This window comes from Nelumbo nucifera, chromosome 3, assembly GCF_055504915.1.
Source record: "Nelumbo nucifera cultivar China Antique chromosome 3, China Antique-T2T, whole genome shotgun sequence".
Classification (NCBI taxonomy): domain Eukaryota; kingdom Viridiplantae; phylum Streptophyta; class Magnoliopsida; order Proteales; family Nelumbonaceae; genus Nelumbo; species Nelumbo nucifera.
The window spans coordinates 94,029,326-94,052,865 of record NC_142651.1 but is presented as its reverse complement, the minus strand read 5'-3'; the positions used below and the strand labels follow the sequence as shown (position 1 = coordinate 94,052,865).

At 37.3% G+C, this 23,540-nt stretch overlaps 2 protein-coding genes across 3 annotated transcripts; one reads left to right on the top strand and one right to left on the bottom strand.

The window, feature by feature from the left end:
• The first annotated feature begins 51 nt into the window (after positions 1-51).
• Positions 52-11,779, top strand: CNX5 (co-factor for nitrate, reductase and xanthine dehydrogenase 5). Its single transcript, XM_010243861.3, has 11 exons — positions 52-387; positions 1,223-1,315; positions 1,681-1,736; positions 2,007-2,071; positions 2,252-2,326; positions 2,455-2,533; positions 2,799-2,837; positions 6,647-6,755; positions 7,303-7,421; positions 8,398-8,514; positions 11,217-11,779. The coding sequence occupies exons 1-11, from the start codon at positions 135-137 to the stop codon at positions 11,607-11,609; spliced, it is 1,398 nt and encodes a 465-aa protein (XP_010242163.1). The 5' UTR covers positions 52-134; the 3' UTR covers positions 11,610-11,779.
• Positions 11,780-15,314: 3,535 nt separating this feature from the next.
• On the bottom strand, positions 15,315-22,433 carry LOC104586578 (RING/FYVE/PHD-type zinc finger family protein). 2 transcript variants are annotated; one of them, XM_019195878.2, is made up of 5 exons: positions 22,107-22,433; positions 20,530-21,444; positions 18,282-18,482; positions 16,574-16,769; positions 15,315-15,831 (listed from the first exon to the last, which is right to left on the bottom strand). In XM_019195878.2, the coding sequence occupies exons 1-5, from the start codon at positions 22,266-22,268 to the stop codon at positions 15,647-15,649; spliced, it is 1,659 nt and encodes a 552-aa protein (XP_019051423.1). In that variant the 5' UTR covers positions 22,269-22,433; the 3' UTR covers positions 15,315-15,646. The 2 variants fall into 2 exon arrangements, with proteins under 2 accessions (XP_019051423.1, XP_088757434.1); XM_088901308.1 differs by having other exon boundaries at positions 20,530-21,432; positions 22,107-22,390.
• Between the last annotated feature and the right edge of the window lie 1,107 nt (positions 22,434-23,540).

The window sequence follows — 23,540 nt, the reverse complement described above, 5'->3', positions numbered from 1 at the left end:
CCGTGCCGGGCCCGTTCAAATTCGTGCCGGCCCGATTTACACCTCTAGAGTTAACCTGCCTTCTTGTCTTTTTAGGGTTTTCCGACATCGTTGCAACCCAGGTCGAACTGTGCTTCTGTTCTCAACTGCAAACAATGGAGTCCAATGGCGGAGATGCTTTCAGAATACTTGAAGAGATTGAAACGTTGAAGGCTGCAAAGAGCGATATAGAACATCGTATAGCAAACTTACAGGTTCAGATTGGTGGGGTTGCTGTGGAGGAGATGACCGATTCTATTTTATGTCCTCCCATATCAACTAATGATGCAGGGTTCGGGCATGGATTGTCTCCTGAGATGGTCTACCGATATAGTCGACAACTATTACTTCCATCATTTGGAGTAAAAGGTTTGGTTGTTCAAACCTTGTTGACTGTTTTACTCAACTGATTTCAATTGGGATTACAAACTCCCAAGGCCAAGGCTTCAGTATCATGAGATAATAGATTTTGAAAGGTCTTCAGTTTGTTGGATTTAGAGATGCTTTTCACTTTGATTTTGCTGGTTTTTAGTTATAGTTACTTGCAAAACATGGGTTTAAGCAGCCATGGATGCATTATAGATTTCCTCAAAGTGGAGAATATTTTAAAAGCTACTACAATGTTCTTATAGAAATTCAGATTACTTTCAGTTCATTGACAGTTTGTAGTAAATTTTTAGATTTTGAATGCCTTTCCTTTCACAGGGAATGCATTTCCTCATTTTCTTTATAGTCTTATTGCTTAAAATTAAATAACAAAAATGAATCTCTTATGTTGATTGCGAAGCCTTTTATTTTTTTTTCTAGCAAATGTTTATAGCTTTAGACCCTATGGATAGATTTAGGGGGTGTTCTACAACATGAATGTCTTACAAATTGCTTTTGTTTCAAAAAAAAAAAAATCTTGTTTTTGAAACCATCAAAACGATGACTTTTACAACAAAAACAAATTTTGTAGTACCAATATTATATGATTTATGAAGCATGATATTAAGTAACCAGGTAAAGACATGTTCAGATGTCCTTTAAACCAGAAATTGAACAACATGTTTTTTAGAACCAATTTGTTTTCAAATCAAATTGTTTTGATTTGTTTTTGGAGCTCACAACAATAAAAACAATTCACGGTTGAGAACACCATCTTAGTTGTTCCACATCTGTCAATTATAGCACGGTATTTTATTAATTGCTTGTTTAATTGTAGGACAGTCAAATCTCTTAAAGTCATCAATTTTGGTGGTTGGTGCTGGAGGGTTGGGCTCACCTGCTTTGTTGTATCTTGCAGCTTGTGGCGTTGGTAACTTCTTTTGATCTTTAAAAAAGTCCAAAATTTAAATATGTTGGCGATGATCTGATCATCTCTAATAAGTCTTGTTTTTTAGGTATTTCAGTGTTTTAGATCAAGTTTGATGCCTATTTATAAACTTGCTTGCATCATCTTTCAATTTTAGACATTGCTAGTGAATTAGGTTAGCTGCATAATGCACCAAAGTCCCTGTGAGTTTTCAAAATTTCATGAGTGAATGAGTTTTCTAAGTCCCAGCTAGATGCATAATGAAAAGATTTCGTTCTATCCATTTATGTGTTGCTGTAGCAAGAAGATTCTTCATTGTTCTTTTTTCCTATTTCTGGAACTAACTGTTCTTGTTATTCTCTGCCCAGGCCGTTTAGGTATTGTTGATCATGATGATGTTGAGCTTAATAATATGCATCGGCAGGTAAATATCTCAAACAATATTCTGCTGAGTTGGCCCCGGTCAAACCCTTCTGGCACAAAGCCTCTTGACTTGGCCAGAAAAATTAGTTGAGGTTGGGTTGAATTGATGCCTTAGGCAACTTGATCTGACCCTTGTCTTTGAACACAGCTCTTGCTATCATAGGGGTTGCTTAGTAACATAAGTTATTGTATTTGTAATCCAGATTATCCGTTTGAGATGATTGTGATAATGAAACCTGATTTTTTTTTCTAATCTTTGTCTGTAATCTAGATTATCCACACTGAGGCGTATATTGGTCAGTCAAAAGTGAAATCTGCTGCTGCAGCTTGCCGCGCGTATGGGTTTCCTTTTTGCATCTATGAAACAATTATTCTTAAGCTGCAAAAGCACTATGTTCCTGAGTACTGACAGAGGATGGATAGTAGATTTTATTTTTCCACCATTATTAATATCTTGGAATTGTACATACCATTGATTTTAGGTATCTTTGTCTAAAGAAGGTTTTCTAACTTCAGGATCAACTCCACTATTGATATAGTGGAACACAGAGAAGCTCTGCGGACATCCAATGCCCTGGAAATTGTGAGAAAGTATCCTTTATAGAGATGTATAGATGCTAGATGTTCTATGTGCAATATCTTTTTCCTCTTTTTTGATTTTTTTTTTCTTTTCAACAAACTTCAATATTTTAATTTCCATGACTGCTAACATTTCCTAGATATGATATAGTGATAGATGCAACAGACAATCTTCCAAGCCGGTACATGATCAGTGATTGCTGTGTTGTCCTGGGAAAGGTGATCTAGTTTTGTATCATGCTTACTTTGTACATATAATTGCACCGAACACATTGTAGTATGACTAAGAAGCAAACTAGAAGCAGTTCTCTGTTTGTGCATGCGAGTGTGAGAGAGAGCGAACAATTATGAGAAAACACAATTTATAAGGTTTTTGTTTCATTTGCTTTTTTCCTACTTACAGAGTTAATAAAGTTTGCTATAGTGATTTGTCCTGTAAGAATTATGATTTGTCCTGTAACCTTTCCTGTATTTGTTATTGCAGCCTCTTGTATCTGGTGCTGCACTGGGATTAGAAGGGCAGGTACATTATTTGGCAGTTTGTTAAGTCAGGGAGGTTCTTTAGTGTGAATATTTTTTTTATTATATTTGAATATTTTACTAATGATGTTATAGTTTCTCAGTTTTAGAACTAGTTAAGCCCTATGCTTGGAAAACTTTTGTTATTTTTCCTGATAGTTTACACACTAGACATAGTTGTCCACTATAATGTGTGTAGGCAAAGGGTGGTGTTTAGAGTTTGAAGAGGAAAAAGATGGAAAGCATTATTTTTTTTGAAGATTAAATAAAAATGTTATTAAAAGAATAAGAAATACAACAATCCAATATAGTGATAAGGAATCACCATACAACAACACAAAAAGGCCACATACTTAAAGAACAAAACCAGAACCATGCCAGCCCAACCCGTGCAAAACCCCAACAACACAAAACTTAATCAGAAGAAAATCCTCGGCCCACAATTTGAGCAGTTGAGCCTTTGTGCAACTTGCACTACAAAAACCAGGCTATAAACTTCCAGAACTGGAAAAGGCTGGCATAAAGTGCAACCTCGAAGGCAACAAAAACAAAATCCCCCATCAAACCCGAGATTTCTGCAACTTCTCAAAAGCTTCCCCCCTCACCAAACACTGCTTTGCAACTCCCCCATCATGCGTCATCCACTATTCCTTCCTCCCAAGCCTTCCCCCCTTCCCCCAAGATTTTTGGTTTGTTTGCCTCTTCCCTTCTGTTTCTTTCAAAATTTTCAATTGGTTTTCTAACAACCACTCACCCCCCTCCAAAAAAAAAAAAAAGAATAATCCAAGAGACATCCCAATTTCCACCTGTCTATCCACTAGTCTATCAATACCCACTCTTTTTGGGGATGCCATCCTTAGAAGACTCTTCATTTCCACTTCCCCCCAACTTCTTCCCCCTCACTCTCCTTTCCGCTTGTTCCTCAGGCTGAGATTCTACTGCTTCCTTATTTTCCACCCCTCCCGTTCTTTCAACCTTCCCCCCTCCCTCCATTGTCTCCTTTTCAATGGCCTCCTTCTCATTTAAGTTGTCCTTACCTTCTCATCAGTGACCTCTAACCCATTTCTTTCCCTCTTTTTCCTTGAGGACTCCTCATCTTTTTTAATGGATGGAAAAGAATCTGACATCATGCCTGCTGGGTCTAACTCTATAGATGTTACCTTATCTCTGTCTTTCAATAAGGATTGACCTTTAGCCTTAATTTTCACACCTTTTCTTTTGTAAATTCTCTTGAATCTGCAGCAGGGGCCATCCCCAACTAGCCCTTCCTTAAGCCTGTGAAAAACTTTGGTCACATGAACCAACTGCCTGTTTCCCGACCCTTTGGATTTTCTGAGCTCCCCTGTTTTAAATGTATCGTTATCAGGATTCTCCAAAGCTCCTCCAGCCCTTCTCCTACCTAGATCCACCCCCAATTTACCTACTAAAACCGATTTTGTCATGACTTCCTCCTCATACAACAGATCCAATTCCACTGCATTTGTTTCTCCCTGGGCACCAGGTCCAACTCCCTACTATCAGTCTTTCTTGGACTTACCTCGCTCTTGGACACATTGTCTAGAGCAATTGCTCCATCCCCTTCAATCTTGGCTAGATCCGTAGACTTAACTGTCATTGAGTCTCTATGGTTCTCTACTGTGACCCTATCTTGCATGATACCATTAGATGAATCCAGCAAAAGCACTTGAGATTCCTCCGGACACGAACCTGATCCTGATTCAAGCTTCGAGCTTCTCAGGCATTTTGGCAAGCTTGTTTCTCCAAAATGGATAAACCTTGTAGTCACTCGCTCCCAAACCTCTCTCTTCCTCTTTCCCACTCCGTGGAAGTTTTGAGACTCGATTTTAAAACCCGTTGATTTTTTTGCCTTCAAACGATTTAACTCACTAGCCATCCCCCACCTTATTCTACATGAACCAACTCCTGCCAAGTTTCTTCGTTGTCTCAAGCGATTCAAGAGGAGACCTGTTCATGACTTCAGGGACGATGATGAACGTAAGTTACTGTCCCTAATTGCCTTATTCTTTAACAGCATGTGACCGAGAGGCTCAGCAGGAAAAATGACCGACTTGGGCCAGCACCTTTTGAGCTGTGCCCACTCGACCCAACTTGGCTCTTTGAGCTACTGAGCCCACCTGACCCAAGCTTCTCACTGAAATAAGTCGTCTGTTTGGCACTTGTCCCTTTTGCATCTTTGTCTCTCTCAATTACCTCGGTGCCCCTTGGAAGAAGCACCCATTTGTTTGCCTCTTTTAAAATAATTTAAATTACTTTCATTTTTTGTTAACCTCTTTTTTGACCCAGAACAATAGACTGTTCATCTTCCGAGACTGATGCTTCCTTTCTACTCCCCCTTCCATTCTCCTCCTGCCACCTGTGGACTGCTGAGTCAGCTCATCATCTTTTTCAACCTTGGAGTAGCCGTTCCATGGTGCCGCTTCACCTTCTGTAGCGAACCAAACCTTCCTCCATTGCCCTTCAACCCACAGGTCACAGGAACGAGGGGTACACTCCGGTTTCACTCCAGTCATTTTGGCCTTCACAGCATGCAAATAGTCGAAGTAGTAATCCTCCCACAATGCACCTATTTGCAGACACTATTATCTTTATTGAATCCCCTTTCCACAAATTGAATGGCAATCCTACCAGCTTAACAGCAAAGCTTGCCTCTGTAAAACTTTCTCATTGCAGGACATCTTCCATTTTTCAATCAACACTGAACCTGCATCAGTTCTAACTGATGAAACTTTCACTGCTTCACCTTCTACGTCAACAATAGCCTTATTATTGATAAAAGGTAACAAAGCGACACTATTTTTGATCCCCAATTCTTCAACTACAGAGTTCAGGATTGGTTTCCAGTCTCTCATTTCCTCCTTTGCTGTAATAACATACCTCTTCTCCCAGTCACCATTTTCTACCTCCATTAACAATTTTGGCACACAGAGTGAGCTGGCAATGAGAAGTGTCCCCTGATTCTTCTGATGGTCATCTTGGGTATTTGCTGCATCCCTGTTGGAATCTGAGCTCTCCTCCGTTTCGGCAAGGCGATCATCTTCTGTAAAATTTTCCATCATCTTCTCTCAGAGATTCTGAGGCGATGAAACAGAGATACTTCTGCATTTGTTCAGAGATCATCTTCCAAGTTCCAACCTCTGCTTCCCTTTCCTTCTGGCAAACAAATCATCTGCCTACATTCTTCTTCAGAAAACTCTGTTACTGTTACATACCGACCTTTCCCATTCCACTGCAACACTGTCAGTCTTGTACTGTCTATCTACTAAGCTCAGGGAACTTCTCCACCCTATCCTTCAGTTAAATGAATCATAACTTTCCTTTCCTCCCTAACCTTCAGATACCGTCGATCCTGACATCTACAATCCTCTAGAATCAAGTTTTTTGCTTCAATCTGCAAGGACCTTTTCCAAATCGTTGTCTCCATCCTCAGGCTTCTTCTAAAATTTGTTCCTTGGAAAACATTATAAATGATGACATTCTTTTATTTTTTTGGGGGGGGGATGTAAAATATAAACGATAGCATTCAATGTGACGCTTATTTTGGATGCAAAATCATGACACAAACTTATGACAATGATCAACTAATATACTAATAAAGAACATGGTACTTAGTATGGTATTTTGGATGGGAAGAAATGTCCTTGAGAAATCAGGATGCAACTGAATGCCTCTTGTTGCTTCTTCTATAAGGTAATTAGATATTTATCCTGTTCTATATTTCTGTACTATGTCATCTATTTGTTAGTGTTTTGAGCAACACCTTAATATAACTGTCTCATCAAATTATTGGTACAGCTCACTGTTTACAATCATATTGGAAGTCCATGTTACCGATGCTTATTTCCAACCCCACCACCTACATCTGCATGTCAAAGATGCTCTGACAGTGGAGTTCTAGGAGTAGGTGAGTACTGGTTTGTGTTATGTTATAGTTCATTGATTTTAAATGTAGAACTTAATCCTCAAGGACCTAGAATGTAAAAACTGTAGCTTACAAGGTGAATCCTTTCCTTATTTTTATTCCTCTGTCCCACCCAATCAAATTTTCTTTGCTTAACAGGTTAACATTTCAATAAGCTGATAGAGAATGAAAATTGACATGACATGACATGACAAGATAAAGAATAGTGACACAACCACATAACCAATCTAATTATCATGGCTTCTATTAAACATAAATGAAAAATTATGCAAATGATGCATTTAATCATTTAAAGGTATCAATTCCTCAAAATTATGATGCAAATCTGTGCAACAGTATGGTATTCATCAAGTGTAGGAAGCTTCAAGCATATTAACAGGCTTAAGTTATAGCTATTTCTCATCCAACTTGAGACCCCTTCACACTAACTAGATTTTGGAGAGCTTTCTAGTATTGCTATTGCTTTGACTTCTATATTTTTATTTTCATTCTTAAAAGCATTATATTATTCCCCATGTTTCATTTGTAGTTCCGGGTGTCATTGGCTGCCTCCAAGCTTTGGAGGCTATAAAGATTGCGAGTGCTATTGGTGAACCCCTTTCAGGACGAATGCTACTTTTTGATGCTTTGTCAGCACGGATTCGTATTGTATGTTCTTTTTAATCTTTTCTCTCCAATCACTTTGTTTTGTGTATTCACATACCTATTTTTCTATCTGAACTTTGTTTTATGTGCATTAACTACCCACTTTGTCATGCATGATGAAATTGTTGACTTAATATGAACCTAATACTAGGACTGATCATGGGTCAAGCTAGGCTTAGCACCAATGTCAAGGGTTTTACCCCAGTTCCAGGGCCCTGGCCCAGCTTGTACCCCGGACCTTCATTCTAATACTTTAGGCAATTTTGGGACATGATTCATGAGACAATACTGGCTATTGAGTTGTCTCCCCTTGTATGGATGAAGCCCTTGCCGCCATTCTACTACTTGGGCGGTGTGGGACTTGGGCGAAACTCAGCAGTTATCATATTCAATTTAAGACAAAGCAAAAAGTTATTTGTTTTTTTAATATTAAAGGCAAATGAATTTCCCATGTCTAGGTCTAGATTGTCAATGAGCTTTCTAATCATCTCATTGATTTATAAAGGTGCTGTCATACATTTACCTCCTGAGGGTGGGCCTTGGCACAATGGTTGCAGTGCTCCATTGCAACCTGGGTGACCAGGGTTCATACATTTACCTCTCTGTACATGCAGGGGTAAGGCTGTGTACATCTGTCCCTCCCCAGACCGTGCATTGGCGAGGCGCCACGACCTCATGCACTGGGCACACATTTACCTCATACAGTTGAATTGCTTTCTACTTTTCAACTTTCATGGCATAATTCTCAAGAGAAAAAGAAGTTCGGTTATGTGTAAATAGTGATCTTAATGTGACCATCATCAAACTATATTAGTTTTCTATTCTCAGATGGTTGAAGCCAATCTGAATTCCCTGCTCTTCTATGCCCAGACATCTACTAGTACTTTTTGAGAAGCACATTTTTTTTTTTTGTTCCATGATCCATCTATTGTCACTCCAAAATATTGCAGTTTCCTTGACATTGTGATGCACTAACTAGGTCAAGATAAGAGGAAGGTCTTTGCATTGTGAAGTTTGTGGAGAGAATGCAGCATTCACGGAGCAGATGTTCCAGGATTTTGACTATGAGAAGTTTACTCAATCTCCATTGACTCCGGTAAGTTTCTTTCTCTCCCCTCCCCACAATTACATTTGTCTTTGCTATTCTATTACCTTGCCTCTTTTTTTTTTTTTTTATAACTATGGACATTATCATTAATAAGCAAAACACAAACAATATGAGATTTTGATTATGGAGAAGCAAAGGATCTCTCTTGCTAATCTCTTAAATGTTTAGCAGCTAGTTTTCCAATTTTGCCTTCCCTTGGTCGCAATCTTTGAATAGATGTCCCAATGAAATTCATGCTACCCAAATGACATTTAGATGCTTCTTTTGGGTAAATTATGTTGTAGTTAATTATATTCTAAGCTTCCGATGACCCAGTAGTTGGTTACTCAGCGTCCTTCCATGTATGGACTATGGAGCACAGGATGATCAATCCCGTGTAACTGCAGGCTCTCCATGGTAAGGCCAGTGGACCTCACATGCAACCTGCTCTGATCCCACCCTAATCTTTCCTCCCCTACCACGCACCCCCCGCCCCCCCCCCCCCCCCCCCCCCCCAAAAAAAAAAAAAAAAAAAAAGAAACTTCAAAGACAGTACTTTGGGTTACACATTTCTGATAATGGGCTTATGCCTATAATTCAGTGGTCTCATGAATGTTGCCTTTATTAGCTTTGACATCCTTTTCCATTCTGGGACTAATAATTAAGATGGTTTCATGGATGATTGCGGATTATCTTGCTAGAAGGGGCGTGTCATAAGTGGATGTGTACACAGGGTCTACTTAGGACTATAATAGGATGAGATTTCCTTTAACTTTCTTCTGTATTTATTATTATCATGTCTGCTCTGTCTCTGGCCATGGATAATTAACCAAACTATTCCCTAGTCTCTGGACAGACAAGTACATGTTTCGCAACTGTAGGGAACCAATCATATGACATCAGAGGAACATCAGTAGATGTGGATGTTGCTTCTAACACAAAAATGCTTGCATATCCCTACTGTGGCCTTAGACATCAATGTTGTCTCATAGTGCATATGCCTACTTTAATAAAGGTTCTTGAAAAATGTTTAGTGCTGAAAGCCTGAAATTACTGATGGAATATTCTAAACGTACACTCTTGCTTTTTTGGCCGGTCAACTAACTCAGTTTGGCCCAAGTAATCATTTTAGGCCTGAGTCCATTCAAAATTTGACAAAAGCCCAACTTGAACCCGCCCAAGTTGCACCCAGTGTTTTAAAAGCAGAAGGCGCAAAAAAAGCACAAGGGCCAATTTGCGCCTGAGTAGGGGTGTCAATAGGTCGGTTTTGGGGTGGACTCTGTCCAAATCAAAATCCATTTGGACGGACCATTAAGACATTGAATTTGGACAGACTGGACGGACCAATATAACATGGATTGGACCTTGTCCGTCCATAATGAATTTATGTTGGATTGAGCCAATATCTGGTCCATTGATAAAGATATGAACATAGGTGTCAATGGACCAGGTTTGAGTTGAAACTAATCTAAATTAACAGGAATTTGAACAGATTGGATAGTCTTTGGACCGGTCCAAAATGGTTCAAAATATTCACTGGATTGGATTGGACCAAGTCCATTTGTAATGGACTCACATTGGACTGGACTGGACTGGATTGGACCAAATCCAGTCCAATTGACACCCCTACGCCTGAGGCGCAAGGTGAGGCATGTGCCTTTTTAAGCAAGGCACAAAATTACAAAAAAAAATCTAAAAAATAAAAAAAGTCAAAAAATTAAAAAAATGCAAAAAATATTAAACATAATGTTAATAAAAAATATAAACTTAAATTTTAAAAAATCTATTATTTAAAATTAAAATACGTAAACATAACATGTAAAGCGTGTTCAAATGAAAATTTAAAAATAAAAGCAAACATATAAAGCATTTTCAAGAATGTAAAACCCACAATCTCCTTTTCTTCTTAATTGCATTGCTTCAAGTAGCTATTGTGATGTAAAACATATTGCATTCTTGATTCTATGAGTCGCCTTTGTACCACGCCCCTCGAGGCAAGCCCGAACAAGTCTATGTTAGGGTCTGAAATTCTTATTTCTCACATAAAAAATAATTATTTTATAACTTTCATTGCCTTTTAAGAAGATATTTTATTGCAATGAATGAATGGACAACATTAGCAAGTTTATGTTAGGGTCTAAAATTCTTATATCTTACATACGAATTTCAGACCCTAACATAGACTTGTTCGGACTTGCCTCGAGGGGCGTGGTTGGGGGTCTGGGGGCAGAGCCCCCGGTCCAACCATTAAGACTAAAAAGAAAGAGCAAAAAACACAAAATTTTAAAAAGGCGTGCGCCTGGGCTAAGGCGCAAGGCACATTGAAAGGGGTGCACTTAGGACCTGGGCGAGGCACATACCCCAAAAATGCGCCTCACCTGTGTGCCTAAGGTGCGCCATTTAAATCACTGGTTGCACCCCAAACTGGGGGTATTTATATGACAGGTGTCAAAAAATTCAGACTTCTTACTCAAATGTGCTCACTGGGTGTGTGCTCAGTTGACCCAGAATCTGGTGAGTGGATCTCTAATTCTTATAGCAAGAGGATGAGAAGATGAGCATTCCTCCAGTTATTGCACTGCATTTGTAGTCTCAGGCTATATTGTGGAACATAATAACAATGATATCTGAACCGCAAGTGTGATGCCCAACAAAGAGAAAAAATATCATGTGTTATGGAGTAATTGATTTGTACTTGTAATTGAATGCAGTTGCCCTTGAAATTGAAGTTGCTTCCAGAAAATGTCAGAATAAGCGCTAAAGAATATAAAGAGAGGGTTGTAAAAGGGGAGGCACATGTTTTAGTGGATGTACGTCCAGAACACCACTTCAAGATCGTTTCTCTGCCCAAGTCATTGAACATTCCATTATCAAGTTTGGAGGGTAAGTTGCCTGAAATCTCTTCTGCCTTGAAGGAAGAGGAAAAGTGTAATGGCCCCACATCTAGCCCAGGTGCCTCCCTGTATGTAATATGTAGAAGAGGTAATGATTCGCAGAGAGCTGTTCAGCTCCTCCACAAGATGGGCTTCACTTCAGCCCAGGATATCATTGGGGGTCTGGAATCCTGGGCTCGTGACGTCGATCCAAACTTCCCCATTTACTAGCAAGGGTGTTGTTTGTCATAAACATTTAATGATATTGTATTTTTTTTTGTTTTTTATTGTGCCATCTTTTTGGAAGAAAAGACCTTATTAAAGCATCTCTCTCAGTTTATGTACGCATGAATGCTAATAGAAAGTTTGAAAGGCGACTCAAAGATACCTCGTATGCTTAACTGGCCTTCATCTATGTTTGGGAGAATGGAAATAAGTGTGTTTATTATGTTTTAGTTTTTTCCCCAAGTGTTTATTCTTAAAATAAGTATTTTTGTATTGAAGTGCTAGATGAATTGCTTATCTCATAAGTGCTTATTTTGTGAAAATGACAATGATAAGCTTGACAATGCAAAAATAACGGAGTGATATATAGGGATGAGAGAATTTGGAAAAAAACAATGCAAAAGATGGCGTTAATCGAGTATTGGGTCGCTGGAGTGCCTGCTTTGCAAAAACAATGCAAAAGAGGGCATTAGAAATAAAAAAAAAAGAGAAATCAAAGGGTGAGAGGAATATGGAAAAACAAAAAAAAAAAAAAGAAAAAAATGGAATGAGAATGAAACCTGTATGCTAGGAAGTCGCTCAGGTTGTTGCCACTACAAGTATACAGACGAGTGGGAGAGAAATGATAGGGTTTCAATCGTTTTCTAATATGGGGCAATCTCTGGAAATAAATTTTATTCATTTTTTTGGGGTGCGAATTCCATCAATAAATTTTAATCATTTTAAATTTTATTAAGCAACCTAATAAGTTAAGCTTCAAAGTATTAATAAATTAAGTAAGTTAATCACTGTTTCTTAAAAAATTAATTATTGTTAACATTAATAAGAAATTTCTGTTAATAACTGTTATTTACATTTATTTTTATATTATTTAATTTTCATATATTACAAATTTACATAAATAAAACAAAATATTACTTAATTAAGAAAGTTAAATTAATTAATTAATTAAAAGATCTATGTAATTGATTAAATTTCTTGCAATCCATAATGTCATTATATTGATGTAGGTGGAATATTAAAAATAATCTAAACTTCAAGATGCAATACAACAAAATACTGACATGAAGGTTCAAAATTTCGTTACGTTTCAGCTCGTATTGACTGATATTTATTGTAGTACAGTAGTAGTGGGTCAATATTTTTTTTAAAAAAACATTTATTCTAAATATTAGATGATCTTATTTCCCACTCTCTGGAATGTTGAAAAAAATAATAATAAAATACAAGGTTCAAAATACCAATACACTCCTTCCAATGTATTTTGAACTTCGACTCCCAAAAAAATAAACATAGAATAACAGAAATATATGGCATTCAATCTAAACATCATAATAATAAACAAACAAAAATTTCTCGATAAAATAAATGTCATTGAAATACAATGATAATAGAAACCAAAATAAAATAAAAAGATAACATAAATATTCTGTTTTTAACAGATATTTTAAACTGTACTGCTAAAAGAATATTATTTCAATAAAATATATATATATTGTAATATTATCTTCAAAATTGCATAACGGGGAAGCTTTGATCTTGCATGTCCTCACCTAATTCTGCCACGTGGAGAAATTAATCACGTGGCCTATCAAGATTGTCCCTCATATAGGGACTCTGAGGTTCTAAATAGATCAATCATATCCATTCACCTGACAAGGGATTTTTACTGTTCAGTACACCCCCAATTTTTAGTTCCACCGTAGAGATGGGGCAGGTGCCAGCTCGGAATTGATGCTAATTTACAGGCGAGTATAAGTATTTTAGGTAGAGTATAATTTTGAATTGTTATAGGTTTGCAGTCAAATCAGAATTCTGAGGTGGAGCGTAGTCTAAAAAAAGAGATAATATACTGCAATCCACCTCAGAAATCTGAAATTGCAGCCCCTTCTTAAATCTATTAGTAGCCCCCCTTATAAACCGCATCCTGCCTATGAATTTAGCATCAATCCACGGGCATGATTCATCTGATTTGTATGGTGGGGGTGAGATTTCTGAGGTGGACTGAACTATAACACCCCCCCCCCCAAAAAAAAAAAAAAAAAAACGAAAAGAATGATTCAGGACTTATTGGTCCATTAGGATCACAGATGTTTGATTGGACATAATTGGAATCTCATTCTCTATAGAATGGCATTCTCCCATTTTAGGGGATGACTATTCTATCCCCCTTCCTTGGGAATAAAAATCCATGTTCAAAACGGGCCTTGCATTAACTGAAGCTGATCTCAATCTAAGGCATTCCGATTCTGATTTCAACTGTAAATCAAATACAGTGCATAAAAAAAAAAAAATTGATGTGAATGAAGTTTTACATCGATTTTTTATGTTTAACTATACTCCATTCAAGCGCCAACAAAATTAGACCAAAATATTTAATTATACCGATCCAAATTTACACTGCAAACAAACGCAGCATCAAGAACCTTCCCGATCAACTTTCTTTTTATAGGGTTCAGACACCAATCCACCTCTCCCCTAGTGATTGCGACACCTACTTCCAATCCAGCAGGTCTCGGGATTTGAGACAAAGGAATGACTTTTAATATGAAACCCCTTCAATTTTGCAACGGAATGGTCTTCCACGATTCACATAACCTTGGTGCTCTGAGCCAGTCTGGTTGGTTGAAGTTAAAGCTTCGAAGTTTAGGCATGTCTATCCATGAACAAAGGCCTATCCTGCAAATTAACAAAACACAAAAACATTGTTCGTTAATCGAATAGGCTGAGGTCCCAGGAGCTGTCTGAAAGACGAAGTTAGGTTTGATAAGCAATAGCCCTGAGAGCATAACCCTTCATGTGGCAAATTCCATGCCTGAGAGCATAACCCTTCATGTGGCAATGATTCAAAAGAGCATAACCCTTGTCGCCTAATATCTTTCTTTTCGTTTATTTTCTTCTTTTTCTCTCTCTTTTTTTTTTTAATAAGCAATAGCTCTGTATTCATTCAATTCATTCATGTTATAGCAAAATGCAAGAGGTAACGGTTTAATAGATGCCAAAGAGATCAAACTATTGGCCAGTCAAGAGGGTCTTGATTGGGAAGAGTGAAAATAGAAATATGTACAGTGCAAATACAAGGTTTAGAAATACCATATACAAGGTTTTGCAATGTAGATACTTGTATTTGCACTCTTCACAAGCTGAGCCTAAGGCTCCATTTGGAAGGAGTACAAATACAAATATGTAGAGCGCAAAACCTTAGGCTCAATTTGGATGGAGTACAAATATAAATACATACAAAATAAAACAAAATATAAGGTTTTGTAATTTTTTTAAGTAGAACCTGCTTAACAAATTGTCATGGTTGACCCTTTTTCCCCAAAAATGTTCACCCATAAATTCAACTAGAGTAGATCAATGTAATTTTTTTAATAGTTCACACTAGCTGCATTTTGAAAGAACACAAACTGCCCTTGCAATCATTCATATTATTTTTGGGAAGGGTGGCTGCAATAACTCATCCACGATGCTATCTTCGATTATGCACCGTAAAGCCACTAACAAATCCACCAGTCACAGGCCTATAGTGGACTATTTTAGTAGTTGACAGAAACCTCACAAGTTGATTCTTATCAATCATCATCTGTATACTTTCGTAGAAAGCCTTTTTGAAACTAACCCAGCCAGATTAGATTATTAGAAACTAATCTGATTGAATTTTCTTCATCTCTGGTCTCCTCTAGTAATACAAGGGTTCCAATGAAAGCATTTGACTGGCACTTGACAACTTGCTTCTTTCGTGATAAATATAGAAATTGTTATATGTACAACCAGAGAGGTTCATGAGGCAGTCTACCTCAGTAGTCTTTATCTTTACCCTCCAAGAAATGCCTTCATGTGAAGGTATCTTTAATGCTATACAACCATTTAAGAACCCCTACCTTTACAGGAAACAATGAATGGATATGGAGATTTCTTGGTAATGAAAAACTGCACATAATATTTACAACTGGTTCATGGGCTGGTGTGTCTTTTAAGCCAGCTGATGTTTGTTGAGGTGGGACTGAACTAATAAAAATAGTTCTTGACCCAATCATGAATTACCCCTCAAATTTCTGGAATAGATCAGACAGCGCATGGTACAGGATGGCAGCTGCAGGGGGCCTAGGCAAAGACCCAAGAAGAATATCTGATGCATTGATGGAAGGGCTACCATAGAATCGAGAATTCTCCAGTGTGCGTGTGGTGACAATACTCCCATTCAGCGAACAACCCACAAATGCGCCTGCAAAATAACAATAATCAGATTAGACAAAGTGTGAACAAGAAAGAAATTTCTAAGATGTTTCTTACCACAGGAAATTGAAAGATGAGAAGTTACTACGGACAGGCATTTTGAAAGAGCCATAAGTTGAAATTGCGCAGAACCATATATCAGAATACATGATTGGTTGTAAAGTGACATGATGTCTAGAGTTCCTAATGAGCACCTTATAAAACAGATGTCTACAAACTGCATAATACGTACTTGTATTTGTTGTCTTCTACCAGCATGGTTCATATTTGAGATTCTTTAGAATTTAAATTGGTTTCAGCAATTTTAAGTGTGATCAAGCCAGCAAAGCTCTGTTGGTAAATACCTAGCAGTCATTAATCTTGGGTTAAGGGGACTTTATCTATTCCTACTGATTGTTTTTACATTCTAAAATGGGTATCAAGCATTCCTTACTTCCAAGGTAACAGTTAGAATTGCTATACAGATGAAGAAAAACAGTATCACTAGAAGTGAATAAATTGTCACAAAAAATAATAATTTGCAAAAGAAATGCAAGCTAATATTGGTACCAAGTCCTACCTCCTAACGAAGAATACAATCTATACCCATAACCTAACTAATGTGGTTCCTCCCAGTATCTGGTGAAAAGAAGAATTAATGAACAGAAAAATACAGATTTAATGCTACTTAATCCAGAATCATGCAAAATAAACTTAATTATTGTGAGGTGTTCATGGACCAAAAAGGGTACCTTTGCTGCAACTATATGTATAACAAGCTGCATAACCACCATCGCCAGCGCGAACATCAGCTTCAGCTGTCCGTCCAATAATGCCACATGCTGCACTCAAACCTGCTCCAACTGAGAAATGTACATTTCCACTAAAAGTCTTAACAGCATCAGTTGTCCTTAAGACAATGATGAAGTCAGTCAATTCCCCTCCAGCCTGTAATAATGAAAGAGCCCTTATTAAGCAACAACAATAATTTCCACAAGAGAGCATCAAAAGAGAAATTCTTCCATCATTCCACATTTACAAACAAATACACCAGACAAGAATAGAGAACTTCAAGCCCTTGCACATGAAAAGTGATTTTAGCAGTTGGAATTTCATAATTACTAGGAAAAAACATCAACATACATTTATATCTGTATATTTGGAAGTTAATTGGAAAAGCAATGACATTTCAGTTTATCCCCTTCAGACTCACATATGTATGTGTGGATGTGTGGTTGGACATACAGAGTTAGGACAAGGCTTAGTTGACTTCTGCTTAAAGAAAAACATAGATGTTTCTAACAGTAAGGCCCTGCTCTTTTTTACTTGCATGGGTAGTTAACCCAGGCAAGTGTTTCCCAGGTAAAACTTGCCCAGGTAAGTGAGGTTCCAGTGTTCTTGTGGGATACAAGTTACCCGGGTAAAGAGAGAGGCAGGAGGTAGAGAGTGTTATTATGCACGGGTAAGTTGCTTAACCACCTTGCAGGAGGGTATCAGTTAACCTCTGGTATCTTCGGTTACCGTGGGACCCAATATACGGCAAATGAATGCGGTGATCGTGGTCAATTTACCAGTTGGCCAACTTACCCCCCACTAAATACTGGCAAATGAACGGGGCTTAAATATCTATTTTTATTTTTCATGCCTCTCCCTCTTATTCCTCCACCTTCCCACTACACTTGAACCTCAACTGTTGAAAACCTTTTGTCAGGAATAATTGTTTAATTATGTTGAGTATACCAAATGATGTTTGACAACACTGTGAGTAATCACCTGAATCAAGTTGGTAGGTAAGCAGATTGAACACCTAGGGATTGCTTCAATGACATTCCCACTATAATTTTGTACAGTTGACATAGTACCCAAAATATAAGGAATGGTAAATGTTGGTGCCACTCCTAAATCAACTTAACCTATCAAAAAATTGGTCATACAATATTATTATTTCCCCAAAATCTACCTTGTTATGAACAAAAAGGTTGAAGACAAGGGTTGTCCCAGAATTTTTTTTCCAAAAAAAGGTGAAGTATATTCCTTTTGCAAAGCTGATTATAATGACTCCTTTGTGCAACAACTGTGCAGGAAAATACAGAAATTAAAAGAACCAGCTCTTGTGATTCTATTTTATTTACAAAAGAGAAGACTGGTGCAACTTGGTCTACAATCAATTAAGCAATTCAGAGAAAGGGATATCACCATTCCTTCCTTGCCATCATCCATGAGTATAATTGGGGTTTCTACCTCAGAGATCAATTTTTGCCTAAACATGATTAGATCTTCGGTTGATGGGATTTGGAGCAAACCAAATCAAATTACATAAGGAAGTCATTATATCAAATATACTTGAAGATATATTCTTTTTTCATAAAAAAACATAAATCCTTCCATTTCATAGCCCCACAACAGTAAGTAACTCTTAATTAAAGGTATATGAATTAAGAAACAAATGGAAAACTTTACCTGAGCTCCCCATCCAACACCAAATGAAGAAATGGCAGAAGGTGGAGACCATGAGCCATCTGCTCTACGAGCAACAACAACTCCTGTTCCAATATTATATGTAACCATCATGCCAACCTTCACAACAGTAAGTATTGCAAGGCCTTTTGCTTGTCTCAGAATAGCATCAGGAATTGACCTTTCAGGTTTCAGGGAACCCACCTAAGCAATGATATGCCCATCAGTAGTTTGTTGTCCACAGAACTTCAGGCAACTTAATGCATCAACTCTATATTGTTTAGTTACTAACAGTTCGACACAATATTATTTTAAAATATCATTGCAGTGCTTTATTGTTAAATTTGTTATGATATAAATAAAATAGTACCAAAGAAAGAATTCCAGCCTTCGTCTATTAAAAAAATCTGTAGCATCAAAGCTACCAATTAGAGCTTCATTTTCAGTATAATGGATTTCTTTCGGCTTTTTCTGACATATTAAGAAAGATCAGGAAGCTGCTCTTTTTGACATAGTGTTTGGACATTATTAAAATAAGGCTGCTTTTGAACTTTTATTTTTTTAATCATTTGTTGTTTTTGAACATTTTGTTAATAAGAAAATTACAGTCTTTTCTTTATTACCAATAACTGCAAATTCATTAGAATTAAGACAATTACAGTCTTTTCTGTAAACTTTCTCAAGGAAAGGTAACCGGATGGTGGACCAACATCCTGTGATAAAAGACCATGGAAATTATAGTCATTCTATGCACCGTATAGCATCTGCAGACTAAGCAAAAGCTTTCTACTCCCACTCTGGGAGAAGCATGCAACTGTATTGGTAAAGCATCTTAGAAAGACATCCATATTTGCATGAGGCAAATCAAAAGTATGATAACATGCAATTCATACCATAGTTTCATGCTTTAATTCCTGAACTTTTAGAATAATATTTTTGTTTAATTTACTATGCCCCATAGTTTTCAAGGTGCCAAGGCGAGGCTAGGCGATAGGGAGGTGTCTAGGCGGGCGCCTAGGCGATGGATTTTTTTTAAGTAAAAACATGTATCCTAGGATAGTTCCCTAATTTCCATAATCATATTTCCTTAATAAATATCCATAATTTTCATAAGAAAAGCCTAAACTTCATTTTAAAGTATAGAAAATCAACATATTCCAACATATTCATGAGAAGAAAAAGAAGAAAGAAAAGAAAATTTGAAAAATAAAGAGGCTGAACCCCTATTTCTGTTATAGGAAAAGAAGAAAAGAAAAGGTACACAAAATTAGTAAAGAAAGAGAAGAAAATGTGTTGATTGGACAACATTTTATGTTCTTTCTTACTTATTGGTTCAGGTTTTGAAGTCTTTGAGGGTTCAATACAGCATTTAGCAATGTTTGTGTTGAATAAACCCCAACAAATAAGAGTTGATGCAATATTTTTGTTTAATTTACTATGCCCCATAGTTTTCAAGGTGCCAAGGCAAGGCTAGGCGATAGGGAGGTGCCTAGGCGGGCACCTAGGCGATGGATTTTTTTTAACTAAAAACATGTATCCTAGGGTAGTTCCCTAGGTTCCGTAATCATATTTGCTTAATAAATATCCATAATTTTCATAAGAAAAGTCTAAACTTCATTTTAAAGTATAGAAAATCAACATATTCCAACATATTCATGAGAAGAAAAAGAAGAAAGAAAAGAAAATTTGAAAAATATAGGGGCTGAACCCCTATTTCTGTTATAGGAAAAGAAGAAAAGAAAAGGTACACAAAATTAGTAAAGAAAGAGAAGAAAATATGTTGATTGGACAACATTTTATGTTCTATCTTACTTATTGGTTCAGGTTTTGAAGTCTTTAAGGGTTCAATACAGCATTTAGCAATGTTTGTGTTGAATAAACCCCAACAAATAAGAAAATAACAAAAAGAAATTAGCATATAAACACACAAAATGAATATTTTAGTTTAAAAATGTCTATTTTATAATTTAACCTCAAAAAATTAAGAATAAAAAAGTTTGTTATAACACTCTATAGAAAACTGCTTGGCGATTAGGCGAGGCAAGACTCCAAGGGCGCCTTGTCGCCTTGACAACTGTGCTATGCCCATTTTCATATTTCTTTTCCCTTTGTGCTTTTTTTTTGATAAATATTTTTTCCCTTTATGCTTTTTTTTGATAAATATCTTTTCTCTTTATGTTTATTGAGGATTCTCTAAGACAGGAGAAAGCATCAAGGCTAATATGCAAAATCTTGAGGTTTGGATTCTGACCTTATCATAACTCCGAAGTGTGTTTGTGGCCTTATAAATCTCATATTCCATAGATTGACCCCATGGAAAGTTTACCCAGGATCTTAATGTACTGAGGTCTGTCAGATCATGGGTTGGCAATTGTGCAGCACGACTTACTTGATCCATCAAGTATGGTTGCACAGACTCAAGCCGCACACAGCAAACATCACAAACCCGTTGTGGGTCTGCTGTACGGAACTTTGCTGGCAACAAACTCCTCCCTCGAGAGCACTCACTACAAAATATTCCACCACAAAACCGGCAATGATGCCTCGAACACATGATGGGATGGAACCGTACACCACATAGCATGCAGGCAGAAGCAGCACTGTCAGCCAACCATTTTGGGGGTTCTGCTTCAAGAATTTCTTTTGCATTACCAAAATTTGCCTCTGTCAAAGTTTGAGCCATCTCCTTCCAAGCTTGCTCCAGGAGATGGCTGGACATCCAGGAAATCTTGTATCCATAAACATCACCAGAAGCAATAGCATTTACTTTTCCTCGGGCTGCAAGTAACATCTCAAGTAGCACATCCCACATTGTCAGTTCCTTATCTTCTCCAACAAACTGATTCCAACCCATGTCTCCTTCAGGGAAGTAGCCACCATTTGATCCAAAACCTCTACTCCATTCTTCGTGTTCACTTTCTGACATTGGAGGAACTGAAACGGGTATCCAAATTCCAGTTTCTTCAGAAAGAGGTGAATCATAATAAAAATATCTATGTTGTTTCTGATGGTTAGCATCAAAATTTCTCTGCCCATGATTCTCCTCACTGGTATCTTTGGGTGCATCAGCTTCACTCTCTTCAGACTGAGTCTTTTCATTTTTGAGAGAGCCAGCAGGCATAATGGAAACTCCATCTCCAGTGTGTTTTTCAATCTCTTCAGGAACCTAAGCACCAATAAACCAATATCATCAATCAGAATGATTAGAGTCACTTTATTAGCCATAACTCCTTAGTTCCAGTACAATCACTGATGAATCAAAATTCAACAGGCGAATAAAAAAAACAAAAAGTAGATTTTGAATTCAAAAAAATTCAATTCCATGGACTAAGAATACACAAAACTAAAAAAAAAAAAAAAAAAAAAAATCAAACTCTGTCACCGTAAGACCAAAAATTGCATCTTTCCACAAGAAATTTTTGAAAGCAGTTTCATAGGTTCCCTTTTTCTTCTTTCTTTATAGACAATTGATTGCACCCATAATTTCAGGGGGGTGGGGGGGCGCCGCACATCGGTCTATTAACAACGAACGGTTCAAATAAAGACTAATACGCTTAGTTCATTTTTTTTCAATTGAACAAAGTGAAACCACACCAGGACAGACAGACTAGATAAAGGAAGACAAGGAAAAGTCCTCTGGAGTTACTGCTTTTTGAATGGCAAAAAGGGGGGGGGGGGGGGGAAGCGAATAAAAAGAGAAATATCAGAAGTTCTCAATCGAACTTTCCCAAAATCATCGCCTCGCAATCGTTCAAAACAATATAAACCAATTAACTTAACGAGAACGGAGTCCATCGTAAGAGGAATCTTCTTGAAGAGATTAATTACCAACTGAGAAATGGATTCTTGGGTGCCACCATGCTGTTCTCCGATTGAAAAACGAGAAATCCTAGAGTCCAGAAGATCCAATTCGTCACCTCGAATTTGGGGGTGTAGCCTGTCGTGCTCCATCGGTGATGAACTTAACAGCTTTTGATCAACAGGATTCATTCAACAAGAATCGACATGGACGACATAAAGGAAGAAAACGTGAAAGCAAAATGTTTTGCAGAGATAACGAAAGAATCAATACGCAATTACGCAGAAAGGGTAGCTGGAAGCAAAACAAGTACAAAATCGTAATTCCCACTTAAACAAACAATCCTACTTGTCTTCAGGGAGCTGGTAATTGGCTGGCGCGTAAAATTAATTAATTAACTTTTTTACTTCAAACGGTAATATGTAAATTGAGCTTGGGATTGGAATCTTTCTCCTTTTATGGGGTAATAACGTAGGATTGGAATCCACTTACACGTCATACCCCACATTATATTCGGGTAAATCCTAAGATGCCTATCGGTCGGATATCAATAGTAAACCCCGTGATTCACGCAGTATGAAGGACTAATCATTGAGGATTTGATACAGATTTATAATATAATAATTAAGGCTAGGTCTCTATCCCCTAGGTTCTATAGTATAATAATTAACAAATGTCGTTTAGTGGTTAGAAAAGGAAAAAGAGGCTTTGGGCCCACAAGACCCATTAACATGTATGGGCCCATAATCCTTCTTATATGTCATTAGAGAGAGTCCGGATGACCGGATCTACTGCCCACGCAAACTTTGCCTACGTCTCTCTACGTATAATAATTCACGGGGGTAGATTATTGTGGGTAGACGTAAGCAGAGTTTTCGTGGGCAGGTGATCCTAAGTCTATCAGTTAGTGGGGCTCTAAGCCAAAATGCAAATATTGGAACCTCTATCCCATACCCAAGGCCCTTTTATTATCAAATTAATCTAACGGGCCCATTTGGTTAATACGGAATAGGGGTCTGGAATCGGAATAGGCCATTTCAATTTCAACTGTTTGGTTGGTTAAAAGTGAAATTCCATTTTTATTTTTGGTGAAATGATTTTTTTTTCATTTGAGGGAATAATCATTTCCTCTCCTCCTTTAGAAATGAAATTCCATTCCAGCTATTTTAATTTTCATTTCAACTTTTGTCTGAATGGGAAAATAGATTATTCTAATTTCGATTTCAAGAGATCCTAATTCCAATTCCAATTCTGACTATAAATTACACAGAAAATTGTCAGTAATGCCAAATTGTCAATGCTTGTTTAATTACCTTGTATCTGATTTTGTAAAGGGAAAATTTCTTATCAGTACCCTGTATTTTGGGCCTAGTGCCACTTTGGTCCCTGAACTTTAAAATGCGACAATTCAGTACTCGAACTTTCAAAACGTGCCAATCCAATACCTACTGTTAATCAGCTGT

Excerpts from the sequence above, each read along its gene's own strand:
- CNX5 (XM_010243861.3), top strand. The coding sequence starts at position 135 with ATGGAGTCCAATGGCGGAGATGCTTTCAGAATACTTGAAGAGATTGAA. Across the intron at positions 1,737-2,006 it reads TTAATAATATGCATCGGCAG|ATTATCCACACTGAGGCGTA; the intron begins GTAAATATCTCA and ends TCTGTAATCTAG. Across the intron at positions 2,327-2,454 it reads GCCCTGGAAATTGTGAGAAA|ATATGATATAGTGATAGATG; the intron begins GTATCCTTTATA and ends AACATTTCCTAG.
- LOC104586578 (XM_019195878.2), bottom strand. The coding sequence starts at position 22,268 with ATGAATCCTGTTGATCAAAAGCTGTTAAGTTCATCACCGATGGAGCAC. Across the intron at positions 18,483-20,529 it reads CACTTCGGAGTTATGATAAG|GTGGGTTCCCTGAAACCTGA; the intron begins GTCAGAATCCAA and ends ATCATTGCTTAG. Across the intron at positions 16,770-18,281 it reads GTGTTGGATGGGGAGCTCAG|GCTGGAGGGGAATTGACTGA; the intron begins GTAAAGTTTTCC and ends TCATTATTACAG.